The sequence below is a fragment of the Microcaecilia unicolor genome, chromosome 1, assembly GCF_901765095.1.
Source record: "Microcaecilia unicolor chromosome 1, aMicUni1.1, whole genome shotgun sequence".
NCBI classification, from domain to species: Eukaryota; Metazoa; Chordata; class Amphibia; order Gymnophiona; family Siphonopidae; genus Microcaecilia; species Microcaecilia unicolor.
The window spans coordinates 540,814,575-540,840,300 of NC_044031.1; the positions used below are offsets into that span (position 1 = coordinate 540,814,575).

The following is a 25,726-nucleotide window of genomic DNA, read 5'->3' on the forward strand; positions in this document are numbered from 1 at the left end:
AAACGTAGCAGTACTAACACCGAGGCAAATCCCCGGTCTCGATTTCTGTGAAGCTTATGTAGTAGGGATACAAGGACCGTTTCTGTTTCATAACCAAGTCTGAATCCAGACTGACATGAATCTAGCCAGTTTCTCTCTTCTAGCACCACTGCCCTTTTTAATGTTGTTGGTAGTTGCCTATTAGAAAGAGAGGAGTTCACGATTTTTGTGGCACCTTCTACGAGGCCCATACTTGCCTGCAGCACTATCTTTGATGGGCAGGGGTCAAGAGAACTGGTCGAAGGTCTGTTAGGATTTTGTCAAGGCTGTCTTTTGTTATTGGGTTAAAAGTGTCCTATATGTTTGTGTCAGAAGGGGGCAAGTTTGTGTGCTCCTGGTTAGCTGATTGGAGACTGAGTGGGACTGCCTGTAAATCCTGGCAGAGACTTAATTTTGTTGGCAAATTATTCAGCAGAATCATTGCAGTTCAGTTTTGACTGGGCAGGCTGGTTCTGTTGTGGGGGTTGGAGTAGGCTGTTTACTGAACAGCTACTTGGTTGAATTGGCAGCCTGTTCAATGCAGTGAGAGAAATATATATATATATTTTTTGGTTGCTGTTAAGGCTTGGTGATACTTTGTCATGTGTTTCCTACAGTTTAATCTGTCTTCATCCAGGTGAGATTTACACCATCTCCTTTCCAGTTTTCGTCCTTTGTGTTTAAAGATCCGAAGTTCTGGAGAAAACCAAGGTGAGCATTTGTGAGTGGGGCATAAGACCTTTTTTTTTTTAGTGGTGCCATTTTCTCTAAGGTCTTGGCTGGGTATTCCAAATGTCAACCTGTTCTGACACTGTAGTTGTCTTTTCATCCACAGGTGGATAGTCCAAGGCTCTAGAAAATTCTCATCGGTCAGCTTTATTTTGTCTCTGATCTCCTTCCAAACTCTGGGAGGATTTTCTGGTATTGGTGTGGAAAATGTATATTCTTTTATATATATTAAGTTAAGTTATTGTTTGTTTGGAACTTGGGATTTGAATTTAAGATGGTTAGCAGATGTACTGTGGCTGGCATGCATGCATTCAAGAAAATAACTTTTATAAAAATACCTACATCTGATTGGTTCTAGTGGTCTCTGGTGGGAAAGATGATGTCACTGGAGTCTCTGTTACCAGGGAAATGGCCAGTTTCTGTTGGGGACAGTGACTGTGAGTGTGCAGGAAAGCAGATGTCTGTAACCAAGCACTGTATGAAAGATTTGAAAGATAAGTTCAAAGTGATCTGAATTTGTGTGAAAAAAGCTGGAAAGGAGTTTTCTCATTTTCCTATAATATGTGAGTGTAACTTTGTCTGAAAAAGCAGAACGGTTGTTCTGTGGTACCTGTTAGGAGATTGACTGGTGAATGAGTTCAGCGTCTTGTCTATATTCATACAATTCAAAAGTTTATGAGCAATTGACAAATTAATTTTGAGGGAATTTTTATATAAAAATGCTGGTTACTGAAACCTGACAGTGAAGGTTGTGTGTCAGGGCTTCATACTGTTGAAAGTATACTGCTTGTGAATAGTGTCAGCTATTAATGCCCTGCTGATATAGTGAGACTTTCATTTCTACAGTTTGGGCTGTAGCTGAAACACATTTGGCAGTTTGGTGCTGAGGTCTTTTATTGTATGCTCCTGGATTGCTGTTTGGATGTAATATGCTGTTTTTATTAATTAAAGCTTACATAAGTACTTAAGTATTGCCACACTGGGACAGACCAAAGGTCCATCAAGCCCAGCATCCTGTTTCCAACAGTGGCCAATCCAGGTCACAAATACCTGGCAAGATCCCGAAAAAGTTCAATACATTTTATGCTGCTTATCCCAGAAATAGCAGTGGATTTTCCCAAGTCAATTTAATAATGGTCTATGGACTTTTCCTTTAGGAAGCGTTCTAGACCTTTTTTAAATCCCGCTAAGCTAACCGCCTTTATCTCATTCTCTGGCAATGAATTCCAGAGTTTATTTACACGTTGAGTGAAGAAACATTTTCTCCGATTCGTATTAAATTTACTACTTTGTAACTTCATCGCATGCCCCCTAATCCTAGTATTTTTTTGAAAGAGTAAACAAATTATTCAAATCTACCCGTTTCACTCCCCTCATTATTTTATAGATCTCTATCCTATCTCCCCTTAGCCGTCTTTTCTCCAAGCTGGCCCTAGACGCTTCAGCCTTTCCCCATAGGGAAGTCGTCCCATCCCTTTTATCATTTTCGTTGCCCTTCTCTGTACCTTTTCTAATTCCACTATACCTTACATGACGGGTTGAGTGGTTATAGCCAAATATTTAAATATAACTGTTTTCTCTCCCCCAGTGGTCCACCATTCCTCCTTCTTCTGCCCCACCCCCCACCAATACCCCAGAATCCCTCTGTTCCCTCAAAAATAGTCCAGCATGCTTTCTCTCTCTCTCTCCAATCAATGTTCCAGCACATCTCCCTCTTGTTCCCTCTCCAGCTGACATTCTAGCATCTGTTTTCTCTCAACCCTCTCCTCTTATCTCTCAACCCATCCTCCGAGTACTTTTTTAAATGTTGTTTTTTCTTCCAGAGGTCTCTGTCAGTGAGCAGCGATTCACACCTGCTGCTGACTCCAAGCTCACAGCCTTCTGTCTGACTCTCCCCCACCTATGTGAAGGCTGTGAACTCAGGGGTGAGCAGTGTGTGTGAATCGTTGCTCACTTCGGAGACCCCTGGAAGAAACTACTTTTTAAAAGGTGCTCGGGGTGGGGGGGGGGAGGCAAGAGGAGATGCTGAATCACTGATTCAGGGAGAGGCAGGAGGGAGAGAAGCCAGACGGGGTGCGGAGGGGGAAGGGGAGGCAAGGCAAGGCAGCAAGGTGGGGGAGAACACCGGAGTTGGAAAGATTCCAATACAAATTAAGCCCAGGAGCATGGGGCCCCATAGCCCTTGGTTCTGCCCTCCCTCAAACTCCCCCAATGGCCATGCTAATAAATGACCCTCCCTTAAACTTCTGCTGTACACTTATGGAACATTCGCTGTTTCACAGCAGTTGAAAATCGCTGGGCAAAGGAGTGTTGTGTGTTTCAGTTGAGTTTTAATTGGAAGTGTGCTTAAGGATGATTGTAGGGAGACATTTCAAAGTGAAATTGTGCAATCTGAAAGAGAAGAATTTATGAGAACTGTGTGACAAAACCTTAGTGGTAGGGAACTCAGTGATAGCTCAAGAAAAGGAGGTAGATAAGGTTTTTAAAAATTATTAATTTACGGTAGTACAGGGCCTAGGGAATTTAAAGTTTCAGAGCTCAATTAATTAGCCTTAAGAGAAAATTAGGGTTTAGTTAAAGTCAGAATAGTAAGTATTAAAGCAGCAAGAAAAGAAGATTCTGGGCCCCAACCCAAGCAACATAAAGAAAACAGCTTCTTTAAAGACAGCTGAAATATCAGCTGGATAAGTGAAAGCATCTGAACACTTAGGGGTCCTTTTAATAAGCTGCAGTAAAGTAGGCCTTTATGCAGTTCTTTTCTGCATGCTAAGGCCATTATTATCACTTCTGTAAAAATGGCTTTTTTTTCTATTTATGTTTCAACATTTTTATTAGATTTGCAATACCAATATACTTTACAACATAGCGATATACAGTTACATCTCAATCAACCAATTATAGCATCAATTCTATGCAACAGCATTTATCATATTTCCCTGCTTGCTGATGTTAAAGTTATTGATAAGGAATTGGAGATTTGTATAATTAAATGAAATCTTCTACTATTGTCTGTTGTTTGTTATTAAACATTCTAGCTCCAATCCTGTGTTCTCTATCTTTGCAGTATCCAAATTTCACATCAACGCTATAAACTCAACATATTCATATATATACACATCCCTCCCCCCCTCCCTATTAGATCTATTATATGTATATTGATCCACTACCATTAGTACTATGAATATTACAAAGTGTTAAGAATTCGACTTCTCCCTCTCGGAGTCATCCCATCCAAGTACCATCCCCAAATTTTAAGAAACTGTGTTTTCTGCTTGTGTGTTCCTTTCGCTTCTCTCGCTTCCCAAGTCAACAATTGATGTATCTGGTTTCGCCAGTGCCAAAAGGTCGGTGGAGATGTTGATGTCCAATGCTGCATTATACATTTTCTAGCCACTAAACATACTTTGCAACAAAACATTATGCTGTCTGCTTTTAATCGAGGATATGTGTTTTGAATATCTAATATTAACAGCAATGGATTCATTTCAATTCTGCTTTGCACAATATTAGACAGGAATGCAGCTATTTGTCTCCAGTACCGCTGTATTAATGGGCATGCCCAAAGCCCATGGTATAATGTGTTATCTGCCCCATTACATTTCAAACAGATAGCAGTTTGTATTCCTCCCGACCTGTACAATTGCTGCTGGGTGAAATAGGCTCTATGTAGCGTTCGAAACGCATATTCTCTAAGGCCTGCTCCTCCAAGTATCCTGGGGATATCCCTTATTTGCGTGATTATATTCCATGTTGTCAGATCTCTTCCTGTATCTGCTTCCCACTGCTGCCGCAGCTGACCTAGCTCCCTCCCAGGCACCAGTTCCCACAACCTGAAATGTAGCTTGGAAATGGATGGAGCACTCTCAGATAGTTCCTCATAAAACCTAGTAGCTCGTTCCCCTAATTTCTTGCTAAGTTCTTCACTTTTAAGAGTGCGTACGTAATGTTGTAATTGATAGTGCGCAAAATGGTCCTTCCAACTTGCCAACCTTATGGTTTGCAATTGTGACAGCATTTTTATTTTCCCATCCTCCCGTAGTACATCCTGTAACTTTACTATGCCATTTTGTTCCCAAATAAGAAATGTTTGATTTTCTAGTCCTGGTAGGAACACTGGATTACCCCTAATTGTCAGCAGTTCAGTGACTGATGGGTCTCCCCCCAGCAATTTTCCTAGAAATCTCCATGCATTTCTGATGGGCAGCAATAGTACACTATGTTTAAACTTGTCGGGAAGCACATTAGTCTGAGTATGTAACGTTATAAGATTATATGGAACAAAATAAGCTTCTTCATATTCGAGTGGAGTATAGGCTTCAGTAGAGAATAACCAATCACTCACTTGCCGTAGTAGACAAGCCATATTATAATACCTGATATTTGGGATTCCCAGTCCCCCCGTTTCCACCCACCTAATAAAAACTTCTGTTGAAGTTTGGCTCGCTTCCCAGCCCAGCAGAAATGCACCAAAATTCTATAAAAGTGCTGTATGTCTATTTGTTTAAGTTGCAATGGCAAGGTCTACAAGGTATAAAGCCATCTCGGCAGTATCACCGTCTTCACGAGGCATATCCTCCCTGCCAATGGCACCGTTAGGTTATTCCATGCAGCTAGTTGTTGCTTTGTCTGTTCTCGTAATTTATTAATGTTTAAACTATACAGGTCCTGTGTTTTTACCGGAAGCATAATACCCAAATATTTAAAATAATTATTTGCCCATTTTAAGGGGAAATCTGTCGGCCATAGTCTATGGGCGTCACAGTTGAGAGCTAGGGCCTCTGATTTATCCAAATTTAATTTAAAACCCGAGTAATACCCAAACTCTCAAAGTTTCCAATAAATTACCCAAAGCCTCCCTCGGGTTCGTTATAATCACTAAGAGGTCATCAGCAAATGCTGCCACTTTAAACTTTCATTGTTGTATATCCACTCCAGGCAATGCTGTACATTCATATATATCCCTAATCAGTGGATCTAAGTATAGCGCGAAGAGTAATGGCGATAACGGGCACCCTTGCCTTGTTCCCCTACCAATATGAATTTCATCCGAGAGGTTGCCATTGACCATTACCTGTGCTCTAGGATCTTCATATAGCGCGCTAACCGCCTGCATAAACTGTCCCTGTAATCCATATTCTTCCATCACCGAATACAAAAAGACTATTCCACCTGATCAAACGCCTTTTCGGCGTCAAAACTGATTACTAAAGCTTGTTCTTTAGTATGACCTAAATGCTCCAATGATGTCAGAATTCGTCTGATATTCTTCGTTATTGATCTGTCCTGCACAAACCCAACCTGTGCTTCATGGATAATCTGAGGCAAAACTCGGCCCAGTCTAGTTGCTAAAATTTTTGCAAATAGTTTAGCCTCATGATTAATTAACGATATAGGTCTATATGATGTTACCAACTGCGCATCTCGATTAGGTTTAGGAAACACTATTATATGAGCCAAGTTCAAGTGCTCCAGCATTTTACCATGTCTTATCCATTCATTAAAAAACCGCAGCTAAGGTGGGTACTATCGGATCCCCCATTATTTTGTAAAATTCTGCTTTATACCCATCAGAGCCAGGTGCTTTGCCAAGTTTGCTATGTCCTATAGCCCATGTGATCTCGTCCTCGCTGATCTCAGCATTTAGTCAGCTTCGGTCATGCTCACTTAGCTGCGGGGTCTTGATGTTTTGTAAGTACTGCTCCCCTGGAACACCGGCCTGCTCTGTGGATCGATATAAGTGTTGATAGTATTTCTGAAATGCCTGTCTAATCTCTTGATTAGTATGTATTAGGCGTCCTGTCTCATTTCTAAGGATGGTAACATTTCTGGATGTATATTTAGGGGCAATGACTCATGCCAAAAATTTGCCTCCTTTGCTCCCGTGCTTATATAATTGATATCGATAATATACCTGAGATTTCACTTCTCTGTCGTGAAGTAAGGAGTTGAGGGCAGTTTGTACCTCTAACACTTCTTGTCGAAGTCGAGAGCTGGGGTTTAAGCTATATTGTCTATTGACTCCCTGAAGTTGTTTTTCTAACCTCAATATTTCCCGATCTCTGGAGCGTTTGTATTGAGTAGTATAACTTATGATCTCGCCTCTTAGAACTACTTTTGTGGCTTCCCAAAAGTTAGTAGATGTTATCACTGACCCCTCATTAAAATGTTTATACTTGGCCCATTTCTCTTGCAGATGTTCTCTAAACTTCACATCTTTTGCTAAATAGGTTGGGAACGTCCAGCTCCTTAGCCTCTCTTCTTCGTGTCCTCCACTCCAAGTTAAACACACCGCCGCATGGTCCGAAATAATACACGGCCCTATGTCTGCTTCCCTAGTAGTTGTGAAAAGTATACTCGAAACTAGCAGATAGTCTATCCTGGAGGAGGATCCATGTGCTCGCGACATATGTGTATATTCCTTCATCCCCGGTTGTAGTGCCCGCCAGACATCTATGAGGTCTAGCGTTCTACAGAAGTCAGGTAACCCTCTCGTGTATGTTCGTTGAGTGGCTCCTTGGGGGTGCGAGCGATCTAAGTGAGGATCCCAAGTTATGTTGAAATCGCCCCCCCAACATTATGGGCACCGATTCCAATTGTGTTATTTTTGCTACTAATTTTTTATAAAATTTAAGATCTAGGACATTTGGTGCATATATACTGCCCAACAGAAGTTTTTCTCTATTAATTGTAATAAGGGAGAAAATATATCGTCCCTCTGGATCCTTAACAATCTTATGTATTTGAATTGTGATTCCTTTTTGAATTAGAATTGCCACCCCTCTTTTCCGCCCTGCTACTGCTGTTGAAGCCATACATTCCCCCACCCACCATGTCTTCAATTTAGCATGTTCAATATCTGTCAAATGTGTTTCTTGCATAAACACGATATCAGCACGTATTTGTTGCAGGTGTCTCAAAATTTTTGATCTTTTGATGGACGAGGGAATGCCCCCAACATTCCAAGTTACAACCTTAATTTGTGTGTCTGGTGTAGCTCATCCATGTCCAAGCCTGTATGTTCTTAGTGCCCGAGAGGAACCAGCCCAGCCTCCAGCTCCTCTCCCCTTTCTCTCTACCTCATTTGAGATTTCTTTCTTGCCATTCATAGACCAACTGTAGTGTCAAGTTAACCTTTTCTCTCTCCCCTTTCCCCATCCTTATACCCTCCCTCTCCCTAATTACCCTACACCCCCCTTCCTGTACCCTTCTTATTCCTTATTGGATTAGGTCATTTCCAATGCCTTTCCCCATGCTAATACAGCTTATCAGTTCCAATACTCTTCTTCCCCTATGAAACCTTACCCTTAATGTCCCTCACTTTCCAGTTCTTACCTTCCTACTACCTTCCCTTTGTCCCTAAAATGATTTTGGGTTCCCAATCCATCCTGTCCCACTTAAGCCTAATTCTTCTTTCCTTGTCATCAAGCAGATGAAGCCATTACGTATGGGTTGTGTCCATCAACCAGCTGGGGGAGATAGAGAGCACTCAACTTTTCACAGTGCCTCATGGCCAGCCAGCTCCACTGCCTCTTCAGTATTCTCTATCTCCCCAAGGCAGGGTGGGTGCAGCTTCTTCGAGCTCCATCAAAAATCTGCCTGGGGGTGGCTCCTGGCTTGCCAGTTGTTAGCCGGGGTGTTAGAGGCTATAGCAGCTTCACTTTGAAGGCACATAGGTTAGTCCTTTCCCACTCAGTGGATGCAGGCACATTGGTTCGCCTTTCCCTGCCTTTCCCACTCATCTGAGCCTCCAGAGTTCTTATTACCTCTGCTTTCCTCACAGCGTTAAAAAAAAAAAAAAATGGAACAGAGGTTTCCTTGATTCTTCTAGGGACCGGAGCTGTGATACTCGGTCCGGTGAGGTAAGAGTGTTTTCCTAACGCCTCTGGGGTGGGCCCGCGATCAGGGCGTTTTTGGTGTGAAACCGCCATTTTGAATTTTCCCGCCGTTTTCGGCGATGGCTGCAGAGAATGTAAAGCGCTGTTCCCGGTGTGGCAAGCGCAAATCAGCAGCGGGGCTCTGTAAATCGAGCTGTACAGGCGTAAGACCGGCCCAAGCATGGCGAGCGATGATTCTTCCCGCTCAGAGCTGGCAGCGGACGCCATTTGAATTCCCGCATAGCGCGCCATCCATAGAGATGGAGAACCCTGAGCCCGGGGGGACCTCGAATTGAGGCTATTCAGGGAGCGGCTAGCCCCGGACGGGATCTGGGTGCCCAGGGCGAGTTTTCTCCCCTGATTTTGTGTTATTATTGCATAAAGCATACATGCTGAAAAGAGCTCTCCCTCAAGGGTCGTCTGAGGCCCCTTCTATTGCCCCCCCGGTGGATTCTGGCCTGGGACTGCCCGCTGAGGCTATTTTCCCTGATAATTGGCATAAAGAAAAGCGTAGACAGGCTAATTCCCCTTCAGATTGTGTTGCACCTCCTCCCCCCCCCCCCCCCCCCCCCCCCCCCCCCCCCCCCCCCCCGTGGTCGGGCTGTGAGGATTTGGAGAGTTCTGGCAGGCCTTCGTAGTCTGAGGAGCCAGAGTCAGGTGCAGAATTACCACAGGATCTGGATGATCCCTCCGCGGTGAGGATTTTCCACCGTGATGAGCTGCCAGCGCTTATTTCAGATGCCCTACAGGTCCTTTCTATTGAAGAGCCTGACAGTGGCACGGCCTCCTCTGTGAATCCTAGGATGGCTAGTACAAAAAAGCCTGCTCGAGCCTTTCCTTTGCATGACTCCATCCAAGAGCTTATTTCCGCTCAGTGGGCTGACCCCGAGGGACCTTTGAAAGTTTCCAGGGCTATTGGGCAATTATACCCTCTGCGTGAGGAGCATTTGGCTCGCTTTGCAATGCCTAAAGTAGATGCCCTAGTCACTGCGGTGACAAAGAGAACTTCCCTCCCTGTGGAAGGAGGAGTTGCCCTGAAGGATATACAAGCCGTAGGCTGGAAGCAGCACTTAACGGTCCTTTGAAATTGCAGGTCTTGCTGTTCGGGCGTCTGCATGCAGTTGTTATGCTGCTACAGCCTGCCTGGCGTGGTTGCAACAGGCAGTGGAACAGCCGGAGACGGAGCGGAGCCCTTCTCGGATGTGGCTCCGCGGCTGGAGTCGGCCTTGTCCTTTTTGGCTGATGCCCTTTATGATATTGTCAGAGCTTCGGCTAAACAAATGGCAGTAGCAGTGGCGGCTCGCTGTCTTATTTGGCTACGACATTGGGCAGCGGACATGGCCTCTAAGCAAAGGTGGTGAAGTTGCCCTTTCAAGGCCTTCTCCTATTTGGTGAGGAGTTGGAAAAAAAATTGTTAAAGGCCTAAACCCAGCGCTTGCCCGAAGATAGGCCGAGGCCTTCCTCCAAGGGCCAGGCGGTCCACTCCTCTTATAGACCTCGCTTCCATGAAGCTAGAAGGTACCGCCCGGGGCATTCTGCTGGGTTCACTTCTTGTGCCCGTTTTTTTAGCAGAGGAACTCCTTTCGCTCGGACAAGCGTTCCGCAGCCACCGGCTCTAGGCCTGGAGTTCAGGGGTGACCCACTCAATGATGATGTGCCGGCCCCCTCCTCGCTTCCTGTCATCGGAGGACGTCTTTCCCTCTTTGCCGAGGAGTGGGCCAATATTTCCCTCAGATCAGTGGTGTTCTGGACCTGATCAGAGATGGCTACAGAATAGAATACAACGCCCCAGTAAGAGACGTGTTTGTGGAGTCCCGATGCGGTTCTGCCGCCAAACGGGCGGCGGTAGAGGAGACTTTGCAAGGTTTGATTCAGTTAGGGGCCGTGTCCCCGGTACCTCCCGCCGAACACGGCTACGGCCGATACTCCATCTACTTTGTGGTGCCGCGAAAAAGTGGGTCTTTTCGCCCTATTCTGGAGTTAAAAGAAACAAGTCCCTGAGAGTGCGGCATTTCCACATGGAAACCCTGCGTTCCGTCATTGCTGCGGTACAGCCAGGGAGAGTTTCTCACGTCTCTAGACCTGAAAGAAGCTTACTTGCACATACCAATTTGGCCCCCGCACCAGAAGTTTCTGATGTTTGTGATGTTGGGGAAAACATTTCCAGTTCCGGGCCTTGCCTTTTGGCCTCGCCACAGCTCCCCGAACCTTTTCGAAGGTATGGTGGTAGTAGCTGCTTTCCTCAGGCGAGAAGGTATCAGGGTTCACCTGTACCTAGACGACTGGCTCATCAGAGCAGACTCTGTAACAGAGAGCTATCAAGCTACAGCCAGAGTGGTCTCAGTACTTCAGTCTCTAGGCTGGGTCTCAATATGGCCAAAAGTCACCTGACCCCCTCGCTATCTCTAGAATATTTGGGGGCCAGGTTCAACACAGACTCTGGCTATGTATACCTACCCGAGCTAAGGCGGTGCAAGCTTCAGAATCAGGTTCGTCTGCTCCTGAGGATGCCCTGCCCACGAGCTTGGGACATTGTCCAGCTGCTGGGATCGATGACAGCCACATTGGAAGTGGTTGCCCTGGGCGAGAGCGCACCTGAGACCTCTACAGTATTCCCTACTTCAAAAATGGTCTCCAGTTCTCAGGATTATCAATGCAGACTTTCTTGGCTCCTGCGGCCCGACTCAGCACGGAATGGTGGCTCTCAGACAGCATGCTGCTGCGAGGAATGCCGGCTGGCGCTCCCCGATTGGTGTCGTAGTGACAGATGCCAGCCTGAAGGGCTGGGGCGCACATTGCAAGGGGAAGCAAGCCCAGGGTCTATGGACACCCGAGGAGTCGGAGTGGGTCCATCAACCGCCTGGAGTTGAAAGCGGTGTTTCAGGGCGCTTCTGGCCTTTCAAGTGACCCTGGAAGGATTGGCTGTCAGAGTGATGTTGGACAACACGACAGCAAGGTGGCCTACATAATCGACAAGGCGGCACTCAGTGCCTTGGTATGTGGACCTACGACTGAGCTAGTGAGGCCTCCCCTTCCTTTACCTCTGGTACCGAACCTGTTGTCACAGGGCCCGGTAGCCCATGGAGGACGCCTGCCGCTTTGGTCTTATGGCATGGCGATTGAGAGGGCGCAATTGAGGGACAAAGGCTATTCAAACACAGTCATTTCCACTCTCCTGCAGGCCTGCAAGCGTTCTACTTCCGTGGCTTATGCCAGGATTTGGCGCCAGTTTGAAGTCTGGTGTGTTTCAAGAGCGCTTTCTCCATTGCGTGCTCCTTTCTCGCCGATTCTGGACTTTTTTTGCAGGATGGTGTACAAATAGGCTTGGCCTATAATTCCCTGCGGGTGCAAGTGGCAGCGTTGGCCTCCCTTCATGGTAAGGTTGAAGGCGTGTCTTTAGCTGCTCATCCAGATGTGGCACGGTTTCTTAGTGGGGTGCTTCGGCTCCGGCCTTCGTGCTGCACCCTGTCCAGCTTGGAACCTGGTGCTAGTTTTGAAGGACCCTGCAGGCTTCTCCTTTTGAGCTGCTTCGGCGAGCATCGGAGAAAAGATTGACACTAAAGGCCGTTTTTCCTTGTGGCCATTACTTCGGCGAGATGGGTGTCCAGAGCTCCAGGCGCTGTCCTGTAGAGACCCATTTCTGCAATTCTCAGAGTCTGGGGTCACGGTTCGGACCGTGCCTTCCTTCATGCCTAAGGTGGTTTCAGCGTTTCACCTAAACCAGCCTATTTTCTTGCCCTCCTTTGATAAGGAGGAGTTTCCAGAATCTTTTGGGCAGTTGCACCTGTTGGATGTGCGCAGGACTCTGCTGCAGTATCTGCGCGTTACTATCTCTTTCAGGATCTATGATCATCTGTTTTGCTATCAGGTCCTCGCAGAGGGTCTCCAGCGTCTAAAGCCACTATTGCCCGCTGGCTCAAAGAAACTATCTTTTCAGCTTATCTGCTTGCCGGCCGGTCTCCGCCTGTAGCCTTTAAGGCGCATTCTACCAGAGCGATTTCTTCCTCTTGGGCTGAAACTGGAGCACTCTCTCGTCAAGAGATATGCAGTGCAGCAACATGGGCTTCTAAGCTCTCTTTTGCCCGACATTACAGGCTGGATGTGGCTGCTAGGAGGGATGCGCGTTTTGGAGTGCAAGTGCTAGCGCGTGGTGTGACCTGTTCCCACCCTATATAGGGATTGCGTTGTTACATCCCATACGTAATGCTTCATCGCTTGATGACAAGGAAGGGAAAATTAGGTTCTTACCTTGGTAATTTTCTTTCCTTTAGTCATAGCAGATGAAGCCATGAGCCCTCCCTGTATGATTGTATGCTGTGAATCTGTTTCAGGTCTGTTCTTGTTTCCTGAAGTTCCTTCCTTGGAAGAAAGTTGGAAAACAGTCTTCAGGATTCATGTTCACTTATAGGAGGATGAGTCCATTCCCTCCAGTTTGTTTTGGAGGATGTTTATTCCCTCCAGGAGGATGTGTTCATTCCCTCCTTTTGAGTTCATGCCCTTGTTAAGGGGCCATCGTTCGCTTTGAGGAAAGTTCATGTTATTCCCATTGCGGTTTGCCATACTGCTGTGGAAGCTTCAAATACTGAAGAGGCAGTGGAGCTGGCTGGCCATGAGGCACTGTGAAAAGTTGAGTGCTTTCTATCTACCCCTGCTGGTTGATGGACACAACCCATACGTAATGGCTTCATCTGCTATGACTAGAGGAAAGAAAATTACCAAGGTAAGAACCTAATTTTCCCATATTCTCTCTCGTAAGTATCCCCTCCCCATTTACAGTTGTTGTTTAGTTCTCTTTCTACATGTTGTATTTACTATTACCTAAATCTTATCGAACAAAACCCTGTTATTAAGAACATCATAAACAATCTGCACTTAAGTGCAGCATTACATTGTTACTTGCGAACTTCTGTGCCATCTGGCCACCTCAATGTATCTGCTGTCGTCTCCATCCTGACCACAGGTCTGTTGCATATGTGCCAAGTCATACTGTTGATCATTCAGGTTTCCAGCCAGATTCCGTAATTCAATCGCAGCAGTAATTGTAGTCCAAGAAACCAAATAACAACTCTAATTTCCATGTCCTTTGTTGGGTCTGTTTTCTTCCTTATCAGTGCTGCAGTATGTTGAGTCCCATTCCGTCAGCACTGCTGGCTTCCGTTCCCCAATATTCGTGACTGCAATGTGTCCAACAAATATGATTTGGAACTTAAATCAACATGTAATTAACAACCTGGCATTGGGTGTCTCATATCCATAGTTTCCCCTCTCACGCTCCAGGGAGCAATATCCAAATAATCCACCCAGCGTAGCGTTTCATTTTTCTCCCTCTAGTTGTTGTAGGAATTCCTTAGCTTCTTCCGCTGTAGTAAAGAACTTGACTCCCGATTGATGGTTCACTCGCAGCTTGGCTGGATATAATAATGAAAACTTAATTTTTCGCTTCACCAGATCTGAACATATTGGGGAGAATTTTTTCCGCTGTGCAGCTACTGCAGCCGAATAGTCCTGAAAGCAGAGAACTTTCGATTGCCACTATGGAGCTCTTTGCTGCTTCTCAGCGCTTGCAAGATGGCCTGTTTGTGAGCAAAATTTAATATTTTACATATCACCACGTGGGGCCTGCTCTCTGCCGTTTGTCGAAGGCCCAATCGATGTGCTCGCTCGATTTGAAGTGGGCCCCACGTGTCTGGCAGCTGAAGTTCTTTGGCCAACCAAGTTTCCAGGTACCCCGTCAGGTCCCGCTCTCCTTGATCCTCGGCGAGCCCCACGAGTCGAATGTTATTTCGCCTCTATCTGTTTTCGAGGTCTTCGATCTTGTCGGAGTAGGTGGTAATTATTTTTTTAAGCCGGGTTACTTCCGTTTCCATAGTGCTCACCCGGTCCTCCGTATCGCTCATCCTTTGCTGATATTGCGCCATATTTACTTGAATCTGATGTACACTAGTATGTAAAGACGCCAACTTATCATCCAGCGTACTCAGTTTCTTTTCCAAGATAGTTTCCAGCGCCTGGGTGACCTCTCTTACAATTTCTGCGGCCCATGCGGACCCCACCGCCGATGTTCCTGGGCTCGCCGGCGCCGCCATTTTGTCTTCCAGTGGTCGGTTCTTTTCTTTCTCTTTCCGAGTCGTTTTAGCTACCATATTCACCAGATACTCCAATAATTCGTTCTCTGTATGATATTGCTGTATTGTCCGCTAGGTTTTGGAGGTTAAAGTTTTATTGTAGACGATTATTTAGCAGGATTCTTGAGGAGAAGGCAGGAGCAGTGCGATTAGCGTCCTCTTCTGCTCATTGCGTCACATGACCCCTTTTTCTATTTTTTGCATTAATGACCATGCACTAATATTGCTATTTTTAAAAATTACCGCATGAGCACTTACTGCTACCCATTTTGTAGGTGGTAAGGGCTCATGTGATATCCATGCACTAACTAGTTAGCATGCAATAATGCAGATGTGGTAACTGGTTAGTGCAGGAATACCCACTCTCCACCCTGATATGCTCCCTCAAAAAAAAAAAAATTTGAAAAAGCAGTTAGTGTGTAGTTACCGCGTACAGATTTTAGCATTACCACAGGATCTTTGAGCAGTAATTACTATTACTAATTGTTTCTGTAGTGCTGCTAGATGTGCGCAGTACTGTACACAATATGTGCAGGTACTTTCTCTGTCCTTAGTGGGTTCACAATCTAAGGGCCCCTTTTACCAAGCTGTGGCAAAAGGGGGCCTGTGCTGGCGTCGGCGCATGTTTTTCACGTAAGCTGAGGCCCCTTTTACCGAAGCGGATAAAAGGGAAGTCCTCCTTTCCTGCAGGAAATGGTCGGGTGGCAAGTAAAGCACTTGCTGCGGAACTATTTTTTTTGGGGGGAGCCCTTACCGCGACCCATTGAGGGCACTGCCCGATTACCACCGGGTACATCCCGGCGCTACAAAAATAAATATATTTTTGTACTGCCGGATATGACGACGTGCTAGGGATGAGAAGTACTGCCGGGCTGCTATGGTAGCCCGGCGGTACTTTCTGTTTAGCGAGCCGCTTAGTAAAAGAGACCCTAAGTTTTTTTTTTTTTCCCCTCCCTCCCCCCCCCCCCCCCCCCCCACCTAGGACAATGGAGAGTTAAGTGACTTGCCTAGGATCACAAGGAGCTGCAGTGGGAACTGAACCCAGTTCCCCAGGATCTCAGTCTGCTGTGCTAACCATTAAGCTATTCCTCCACTCAGATACCTGAACGCGTCCTGTGGTATTCCATTTTTTGCTGTGCTGGATGTGCATTAGTCCTCAACACAGCTTAGTAAATGAACCCCTTAATCTTAAATATGTATTTACATGAAAATCCTGATTGGTCCAAGGGTTCCGTGACTACAAAACAATTACAAAGAATCAGTTCTTTTAGAGAAAAGTTGAGAGTTAAGAAAGTAAGTTTACTGTTGTGAAAGAAAAAGAAAATAGTACTTATCTTATTAAAAGCTGCCTTGTTCATGATAGGATTGTTTTTATCATCTGTACTGTAAAGTAAATAAGGGCCCTGTTTACTAAGCCATGCTAGAGGCGCATTAGCGTTTTCAGTTCGCACTAAGCATTAGCGAGCGTTAACCGTGTAGATGCCTATAATATTCCTATGGGCTTCTGCTCCGTTATCGTGTGCTAATGTTTAGCACACGCTAAAAATGCTAGCACACCTTAGTAAATAGAGCCTTAAGTTAGGGGTCCTTTTACAAAGGCGTGTTAGCATTTTTAGCATGTGCTAAAAATAAACATGAACTAAAAATGCTACTGTGCCTTTGTAAAAGACCCCCTAAATGTACACTGGATCCAGTTCAAAGCTTTTAAGTGATTTTCAAGTGTAATTTTTAATCCAAGTATTTATTAAATGCAACTTTTTATCTTCTGTAGTGCAATAAAAATATTATTTATTTGCACAGTATTCCATCTAATAGTGCTATTATTTATTCTCAATTTCTGTGTCATCTATATTTGGGAAATTAACATCTTGAATACATTTTCAATCTTAAAATTGAACAGATTTCTTCCTTCAGATTGGAGATAGCTCATTTGAATGTGGTCAGATTTTTTTTTATGTTCACCTTACTCCTGAATATATACTCAGTCTGAGGTAAATCAGCTGCTTGCGACTACAGTAGGGTGGTGTAATACTGAGTTTAATATACAGAAGAGAGAGGGCTGACAATATCTTTAAAATAATATCAGACAAGTGTTTGGAAGAAAAACATGAGGTAGGTGTATGGTGCCATTAAACTCTACTGAAAAATGCTAAATTCAGAATTTTTTTTAAAATTGAAGCAGCAACAAATCAGTAATTGAAGACGAGTGATATTTTGCCTGCTGATTTGAATGATGATACATGATCAGAATATGTTTGTTTTCTTTTATGTAGTTGAGTCTATTAATAATGCTTTGTGGATTAAAAGAAGAAAATGTATTCTTTTTGTTTGAAGGGTATATCAGTCCGGTCAGCATGGTTTTCAGAAAATTTGCAGGCCTCAGCTGCTGCTTGTCTGGTGAGATTTACATGTGATTTTTAATTTCCAACTAATTTTTTTTAATGTGAGTAATCTTGATTTGTTTTATGACCTGATACACACTATTATTATGGACAGAGCAAATTAGTGTACAATTAATATATATATTTTTGTAGTTCTAGTTTGCAGTCTGCATGTTTCTGTGGTATAAGTCGCATTATATTTTATTTATTAGGATTTATTAACTGCCTTTTTGAAGAAATTTTATCCAAAGCAGTGTACAGCAAGAATGTTGAACATAAGCAATAGATATTTATAATAGTAAAAATATTCATATAATTTTTAGTATTGCATAATATACTACTTACAATTTACATTGCACAGTAGGCAAGAAAACATTTTAATAGACAGCGTAGAGTGTAAGCAGAGGTAAAACATAGGCAGCATAGGGTGTAAATGGGTAGGTAGAAATATATAGAAAATAGGGAAACTAACTTAAAAGATAAGTTGCACGTGAAGTCAGAAAGGTGCCTGAATATGATCTGAACTAGGGTAGGAGTGGATAAGCAAGTCCTGCTGCAGTATGTGCAGCTGGTGTTAGCCCTTGTGTGTGTTTGTGTTTGACTAGCAAGTTGGTGCTTCTTCTATTAAAGGCTTGGGAAAAGAGCCAAGCTTTCACCTGCTTCCTGAAATAGAGGTAGTCTTGTGTTGAGTGAAGCCTTTCAGAGAGTATATTCCAGAGAGAGGGCGCTACCTCAGAGAAAGCTCACTGGCGGGTGTCATATAGCTTGATGTCCCTTGGAGAGGGTGTGGTTAGGGATGCTCCTTGGGAGCACCTTAGTGACCTTGGAGGTGTGTAGAGGAAGATCCTGTTCTTCAAATACTCTGGCCCATTTCCTTTAAGATCAGATGTAAATTTTTTAATTTAGCTCTGTATTGTACTGGTAGCCATTTAAGTCTTTACAAAAATGGTGTGATGTGATAGTGTATGGAGAGCGGCAGCGTAATTGTCGCAAATGATAGATGCAGATCTTATATGTTTTTTGGGTTTGGGGATCAGAGTAAGTGAGTCTAGCTGTAAATCAGAGTTCCTGACGTGTGATTTAAGCGGGAGTTTGTATCTCTCAAAAGAGATTGGGTTGTTGGGTATTTGCTCACTTCTGATAGGGAACCATAGGAGCTCATTTTTACTTGAGTACAGGCAAACTTTGTTTCGAGCCCATTGTTGAATTGCTGTAACAGGTAGTTTATTCAGGGCTGTAGATAAGTTTGGTTCAAAGGGTATGAGTGGCTGTGCGTCATCTGCATAGATGTAGAACTGACTGTCTGTTGACTGAATTGGCTTGGCTAGGATTTTGAAATAGATATTGAATAGAATAGGTGACAGTATCAGTTCTTTTTGTACCCTGCAGATCAGTGCCCATGGTGGTGATTAGGTGCTGCTGAACAGTATAGCGTTTTGCCTTTCTGAACTAAGCAAGTACAGTGACATGGATACCTGTTTCTGCCAGTTGTGCTAGCTTGATATCATAGTCCACAGTGGCAAAAGCTGCTGAGAAATCCAGCAGTACAATCACTGAAGCAAATCCTCTGTCTCGGTTTCTATAGGGATACGAGGACTGTTTCTGTTACGTAACGGGGTCTGAATTCGGATTGACATGGAACTAGCCAATTTTCTCTTCTAGCCAGTCGAGTTGAACACAGACTATTTGTTCTATAAGTTTCCCTGGAAATGGGATTTTAGATATTGGCCGGTAACTTTTGAGCTACTCCTGGTTAGGGTTGCTCTTCTTTAGCAAAGACTTACCACTGCCTTTTTTAATGCTGCTTATAGCTGTCTATTAGAAAGAGATTTCATGATTTTTGAGGCTCCCTGCTTGGCTGTTGTACTATCTTTGGTGGGCAGGGGTTGAGGGAGCAGGTAGATGGTTGAAGGCTTCTTAAGATTTTGTCAAGCCCCTCCTCTGTTATTGGGTTGAGAGTCCCATATGTCTGTTTAAGGAGAAGGCAAGTTTGAGTGCTCCTGGTTCACCGATAGGAGACTGGGTGAGACTGCCTGTAAAGCCTGGTGGAGACTTTTAATTTTTTTTTGGCAAAGTATGCAGCAAAAGCATTGCAGTAAAGTTTTGACCGGGCAGACTGGTTCTGTTGTGGGGATTGTGGTAGGCTGTTTAAATCCATTGACATACATATTTTTCCCTAGCACCTGTTCAGGATGGAGGAATTAGTTCAAAATTTTATTTTGCTCTCTTAAACACTCAATTTAGTGAGCTCAAAAAGTTGACTTGATTTGAAATACATACCTTTGAGTGTGTATAGAGTAGTTACTTACCTGTAACAGGTGTTCTCCGAAGACAGCAGGCAATATATTCTCACTGACGGGTGATGTCACGTCGGCCCGGAGGACTTTCTAGCAAAGTCCATGACAAAATTAAAAAATGTCCCCCGTCGCGCGGGCGGATGCAGTGCGCATGCGCGTGTCCACTTTCCCGCCCGTCGCGCGGGCACATTCCTCAGTTAATTACAAGAATTAGAGGAATACAACTCCAAAGGGAAGGTGGGAGGGTTGTGAGAATATATTGCCTGCTGTCTTCGGAGAACACCTGTTACAGGTAAGTAACTACTCTTTCTCCAAAGACAAGCAGGCCAATATTCTCACTGATGGGGTATCCCTAGCCCCCAGGCTCACTCAACATAACAAAGAATGGTCAATTGGGTCCCGCAACGGCGAGGACAAAAAACAAAATTGACCTGAAACCAAACTCAACTAACTGAGAGTGCAGCCTGGAACAGAATAAAATGGGCCTAGGGGGGGTGGAGTTGGATTCTAAACCCCAAACAGACTCTGCAGCACCGACTGCCCAAACCGACTGTCGCGTCGGCTATGCTGCTGAAGGCAGTAATGTGATGTGAATGTGTGGATAGAAGACCACGTCGCAGCTTTGCAAATCTCTTCTATGGTGGCTGACTTTAGATGAGCCAGTGACGCCGCCATGGCTCTAACATTATGAGCCGTGACATGGCCATCCAAAGTCAGCCCAGCTTGGGCGTAAGAGAAGGAAATGCAATCTGCTAGCCAATTAGAAATGGTGCTTTTTCCGACAGCAACTCCCCTCTTATTGGGATTAAAAGAAACAAACAGATGGGCGGACTGTCTGAAGGGGCGTGTCCGCTCCACGTAACAGGCCAGTGCTCTTTTACAGTCCAAAGTGTGCAACTTGCTTTCGCCCGGGCTCGTGTGAGGAGGGGGAAAAAATGTTGGCAAGACAATTGACTGGTTCAGATGGAACTCCGACACCACCTTCGGTAGAAACTTTGGGTGCGTGCGGAGAACTACTCTGTCATGATGAAAGACAAGGAATGGTGCATGAACTACCAGGGCTTGAAGCTCACTGACCCTACGAGCTGAAGTAACAGCCACCAAGAAAATGACCTTCAAGGTCAAGTACTTCAGATGACAGGAATCCAGTGGCTCGAAAGGAGTTGTCATCAGCTGGGTGAGAACGACATTGAGATCCCATGGCACTGGAGGAGGTTTGATAGGGGGCTTTGACAAAAACAAACCTCTCATGAAACGCATGACTAAAGGCTGTCCAGAAATCGGCAAGCCATCAACATGTGAATGATAAGCACTGATTGCGCTAAGATGAACCTTGACTGAGTTGGTCTTAAGACCAGACTCGGATAAATGCAGAAGGTACTCAAGCAAGGTCTGTGCAGGACAAGAGAAAGGATCTAGACCATTGCTGTCACACCAGACGGCAAACCTCCTCCATTTAAAAGAGTAACACTTATGTGTGGAATCTTTTCTGGAAGCAAACAGGACTCTGGAGACACCCTCAGAGAGACCAAAGGAGGCAACCTCTAAGCTCGCAACATCCAGGCCGTGAGAGCTAGTGACCGGAGGTTGGGATGTAGAAGCGCCCCATCGTTCTGGGTAATGAGGGTCGGAAAGCAGTCCAATCTCCATGGCTTTTCTGAAGAAAGTTCCAGAAGAAGGGGAAACCATATCTGACGGGGCCAAAAGGGCGCTATCAGAATCATGGTTCCCTGGTCTTGCTTGAGTTTCAGGAGAGTCTTCCCCACTAAAAGGATGGGAGGATACGCATATAGGAGTCCTGTCCCCCAAAAAAGGAGGAAGGCATCCGACGCTAGCCTGCCGTGGGCCTGAAGTCTGGAACAGAATTGAGGAACCTTGTGATTGTCCTGGGAACCAAAAAGATCTATCGATGGAGTGCCCCAAACTTGAAAGATCTTTTTGGCAATAGTCATGTTCAAGGACCACTCGTGAGGCCGCATAACTCTGCTCAGCCTGTCGGCTAGACTGTTGTTTACACCGGCTAGATAAGTGGCTTGGAGAAACATTCCGTTTTGATAAGCCCATAGCCACATCTGCATGGCCTCCTGACACAGAGGACGAGATCCGGTACCCCCTTGCTTGTTGGTGTAATACATAGCCACCTGATTGTCTGTCTGAATGAGGACAATTTTGTTGGCTAGCCGATCTCTGAAGGCCTTCAGGGCGTTCCAGATCGCTCGCAATTCCAGGAGATTGATCTGGAGATGCCTCTTCTGAAGAGACCAAGCTCCTTGAGTGTGAAGCCCATCTACATGCGCTCCCCACCCGAGGAGGGATGCATCCGTCGTCAGCACTTTTTGTGGCTGAGGAATTTGGAATGGGCGTCCCAAGACCAGATTGGATCGAATGGTCCACCAATTGAGGGAGTTGCGAAAATTGATGGACAGCCGGACTACATCCTCTAGATTCCCCGTGGCCTGAAACCACTGAGAAGCTAGGGTCCATTGAGCAGATCTCATGTGTAAACGTGCCATGGGTGTCACATGAACTGTGGAGGCCATGTGGCCAAGCAATCTCAACATCTGCCGAGCTGTGATCTGCTGAGACGCTTGCACTGTGGAAACCAGAGACAGAAGTCTGTCCGCTCTGGGTCCTGGGAGATAAGCGCAAGCTGTCTTTGTGCACAACAGAGCTCCTATGAATTCCAATTTTTGAGCTGGGATGAGATGGGACTTGAGATAATTGATGACAAACCCCAACATCTCTAGCACCTGAATAGTCATCCGCATGGACTCCAAAGTTTCTTGCGGGGAGGTGTTCTTCACCAGCCAATCGTCCAGATAAGGGAACACATGCACTCCCAGTCTGCGTAGCGATGCTGCCACAACTGCCAGGCACTTTGTGAATACCCTGGGTGCAGACGCCAAGCCAAAAGGCAAAACACAGTACTGAAAGTGCTGTGATCCCAGCCGAAATCGAAGATACCTCCTGTGAGCTGGATATGTGGGTGTAAGCGTCCTTCAAGTCCAGAGAGCATAGCCAATCGTTTTCCTGAATCATGGGAAGAAGGGTGCCCAGGGAAAGCATCCTGAACTTTTCTTTGACCAGATATTTGTTCAGGGCCCTTAGGTCTAGGATGGGACACATCCCCCCTGTTTTATTTTCCACAAGGAAGTACCTGGAATAGAATCCCAGCCCTTCTTGCCCGGAATGCACGGGCTCGACCGCATTGGCGCTGAGAAGGGCAGAGAGTTCCTCTGCAAGTACCTGCTTGTGGTAGGAACTGAAAGACTGAGCTCCTGGTGGGCAATTTGGAGGTTCGGAAATCAAATTGAGAGCGTACCCGCACCGGACTATTTGGAGAACCCACCGATCGGAGGTTAAGAGAGGCCACCTTTGGTGAAAAAATTTTAACCTCCCCCCGACCGGCAGATCGTCCGGCACAGGTACTTTGATTCCGGCTATGCTCTGCTGGAGCCAGTCAAAAACCCGTCCCTGGTTTTTGCTGGGGAGCTGCAGGGGCCTGCTTCGGTGCCCGCTGCTGACGAGAGCGAGCGGGCTGGGGTCGAGCCTGAACCGGCTGACGGGAATAAGGAGTGTACTTTCGGTTCCTAGAAGCGAAAGGAGCACTTCTTCTTCCCTTAAAAAACTTCCTAGCAGTGGAAGTGGTTGCAGAAGGCGCCCGGCAGGAGAGAGAGTCCATAGCGTTGTCACGCTGGTAGAGATGATCAATCATCTCTTCTACCTTCTCTCCAAAAAGGTGATCCCCCCGGCATGGGATATCTGCTATCTTCCGCTGAGTTCGTTCCTCCAAGTTAGAGGCACGCAGCCATGAGAGCCTGTGCATCGCTATACCTTGAGCAGAGAAGCGAGATACCACATCGCAAGTGTCAAAAATGCCCCTGGACAGGAACTTGCGACACGCCTTCTGCTGCCTGATCACTTGACGAAAGGGTTCGGCTTTCTCCTCAGGGAGTGTATCTACCAACACTCTCAAGTTGCCTCACAGAGTTCCGTAAATGAATACTCGGTGTAGAGTTGGTATGACTGGATCTTGGCGGCGAGCAGACCGGCCTGATACGCCTTTCTCCCCAAAGCGTCCAGAGTTCCAAACCTCCCGCCCCGGGGGCGCCGAGGAGAAGCTCCTGGAACTCTTGGCTCTTCTGAGAGCGGAGTCCACCACCGCTGAATCATGAGAACATTGGGTCTGCATGAGACTGGGTTCCCCGTGGATCCTGTATTGGGACTCAACTTTTTGGGGACGTTGGGGCAAGAAAAGGCTTCTCCCAGTTCCTCAGCATAAGTTCCTTGAGAGTCTCATGAAAAGGAACTGTGGCAGAAGATGAAGGTGGAGATGGATAGTCCAGAACCTCAAGCATTTTGGCTCTGGGCTCGTCCACAATTTCCACGGGGAAGGGGATGGCCTCAGACATCTCCCGAACAAAAGATGAAAAAGACAAGCTCTCGGGAGGAGACAGCTGCCTCTGTGGCGAGGGAGTGGAGTCAGATGGAATGCCTTGAGAATCCTCGTCAAAGAACTCTCCATGCACCTCCATCATCATCCTCAGATGAGGTATTGTCAGATGGGGCTAAAAGCTCAGACAGAGCCGCCCGGATCTGAGCCCGTCTCGACGAAGAGGCTTGACGGCCTCTATGATGATGCCGAGAAGTTGACTGTCCCTGAGACTCCGGAGAAGCTTCCTGCCCCGATGTCTCGGGAGAGTCAACTCGGGAAGTCAAAGACACCGGCGCCGGAGGCGGCACCGGTGAGACAGACCTCACCACAGGCTGAAGGCCTGATGCAGAAACATCCGGCACCGGCAATGTCGACACCTCCGATGCCGGTCAGCACCGGTGCCTCTGAAAACATCGACACCGGCACCGCCGACGCTGTCGGCACCGACAACCTCGATGCCGACTGCTACTGCTGCATCATGTCCATAAAAAATGGGAACATGGCCTGCATACGCTCATCCAAAGTTGGTGCCGGAAGATGCTGCGGGGTCGGTTGAGGCATCGGAGGCAAAGTCTGCTGAGGTTGGGGAGTGGGGACTCGGCTGCCAGTAACCCCACGCGTCGGAACCTCAGTAATAGAGGGAGAGCGGTCCTCTCGGCACCGACGCTTCTCGGGTATCGAGTGTATCGCTGACCCGGAGCTCCCGGTGCCGTGTCCGAAGGAGATCGACGATGATTGCCTCTTGGCCTTCGCCCGACGCATGTCGTCGAGACTCCTCGGCACCGGAGAAGAGGACGTGGAATCCACACGTCTCTTCGGGGCCGGGTCCGACGCAGGACGGTCCCGGGGGTCTGCAAAGCAGGAGCGCCGAGGTGGGTGGAGACCCACTCGATGCATCACTGCTCCCAGCATGCATCGGTCGAATGGCAGCCTGTCCCCGGTCTCCTGGTGCCGACGCTTCCTTCGACGTCGACCTCTACGACGCCGGCCCTGAAGACATCGTCCTCGACGGCACCGACTTCACCGGCACCGACTTCCCCGGCGCCGATTGGACGGCGCCGACTTAGACGACGCCGACTGCGCCGACGCCGAAGCACCGGGCCCAAAAATCTTTTATCTCTGGGCGTCTCGAGAGAGCAGTGTCCGCTTCTTCATGGCGAGACACAACTTACAGCTCTCCGAGCGGTGGTCCGGCCCAAGGCACTGAATACACCACGAGTGTGTGTCAGTGCCAGAGATGGCCCGATGACAGCGGGCACAAGGCTGAAGCCGCTGGGCGTCTTCGTTGACATCTCGGGAAAAACTATCCCTGCCAATCAAAAGACACGATTGTGTCTATAAAAAGAGGACACAAAAGAAAAAAGGGGAAAATAAACCCGACCGAGCGATTTAAATAAAATCGCAGGCTAAAAGAAAGGAAACTTAATAACGAAAAATTTCTAAGATAACTAGAAGGATACTTCCTTTTCTTTCCGAATCTTCACCTCCGGGCACAGGAGGAACACGAAGACGAAGGTCGAGCTCCGTGTCACCTCAGACGCGGAGAAGAAAAAACTGAGGAATGTGCCCGCGCGACGGGCGGGAAAGTGGACGCGCGCATGCGCACTGCATCCGCCCGCGCGACGGGGACATTTTTAATTTTGTCATGGACTTTGCTAGAAAGTCCTCCGGGCCAACGTGACGTCACCCGTCAGTGAGAATATTGGCCTGCTTGTCTTTGGAGAACCTATATATAATAATTCTCACCTCCAACGTTCTGAGGCTGCCTGGAACCGTGGAAAAGGAAAGTGGAGTAGATAAAAGTGATGTCATTCCTGAAGTACCACTGATTGGCTGCTATGACATGCTGCAGGACGTTCAATAGACA

The 25,726-nt window shown here is 46.4% G+C and overlaps 1 protein-coding gene across 1 annotated transcript in view; it reads left to right on the plus strand.

Annotated features, from left to right (window-relative positions):
- Window positions 1–25,726, plus strand: part of TMEM67 (transmembrane protein 67) — a 465,663-nt gene that overhangs the window by 114,125 nt on the left and 325,812 nt on the right. The window contains 1 exon segment of the mRNA XM_030216600.1: window positions 17,081–17,143. Coding sequence (XP_030072460.1) covers window positions 17,081–17,143 — 63 coding nt within the window.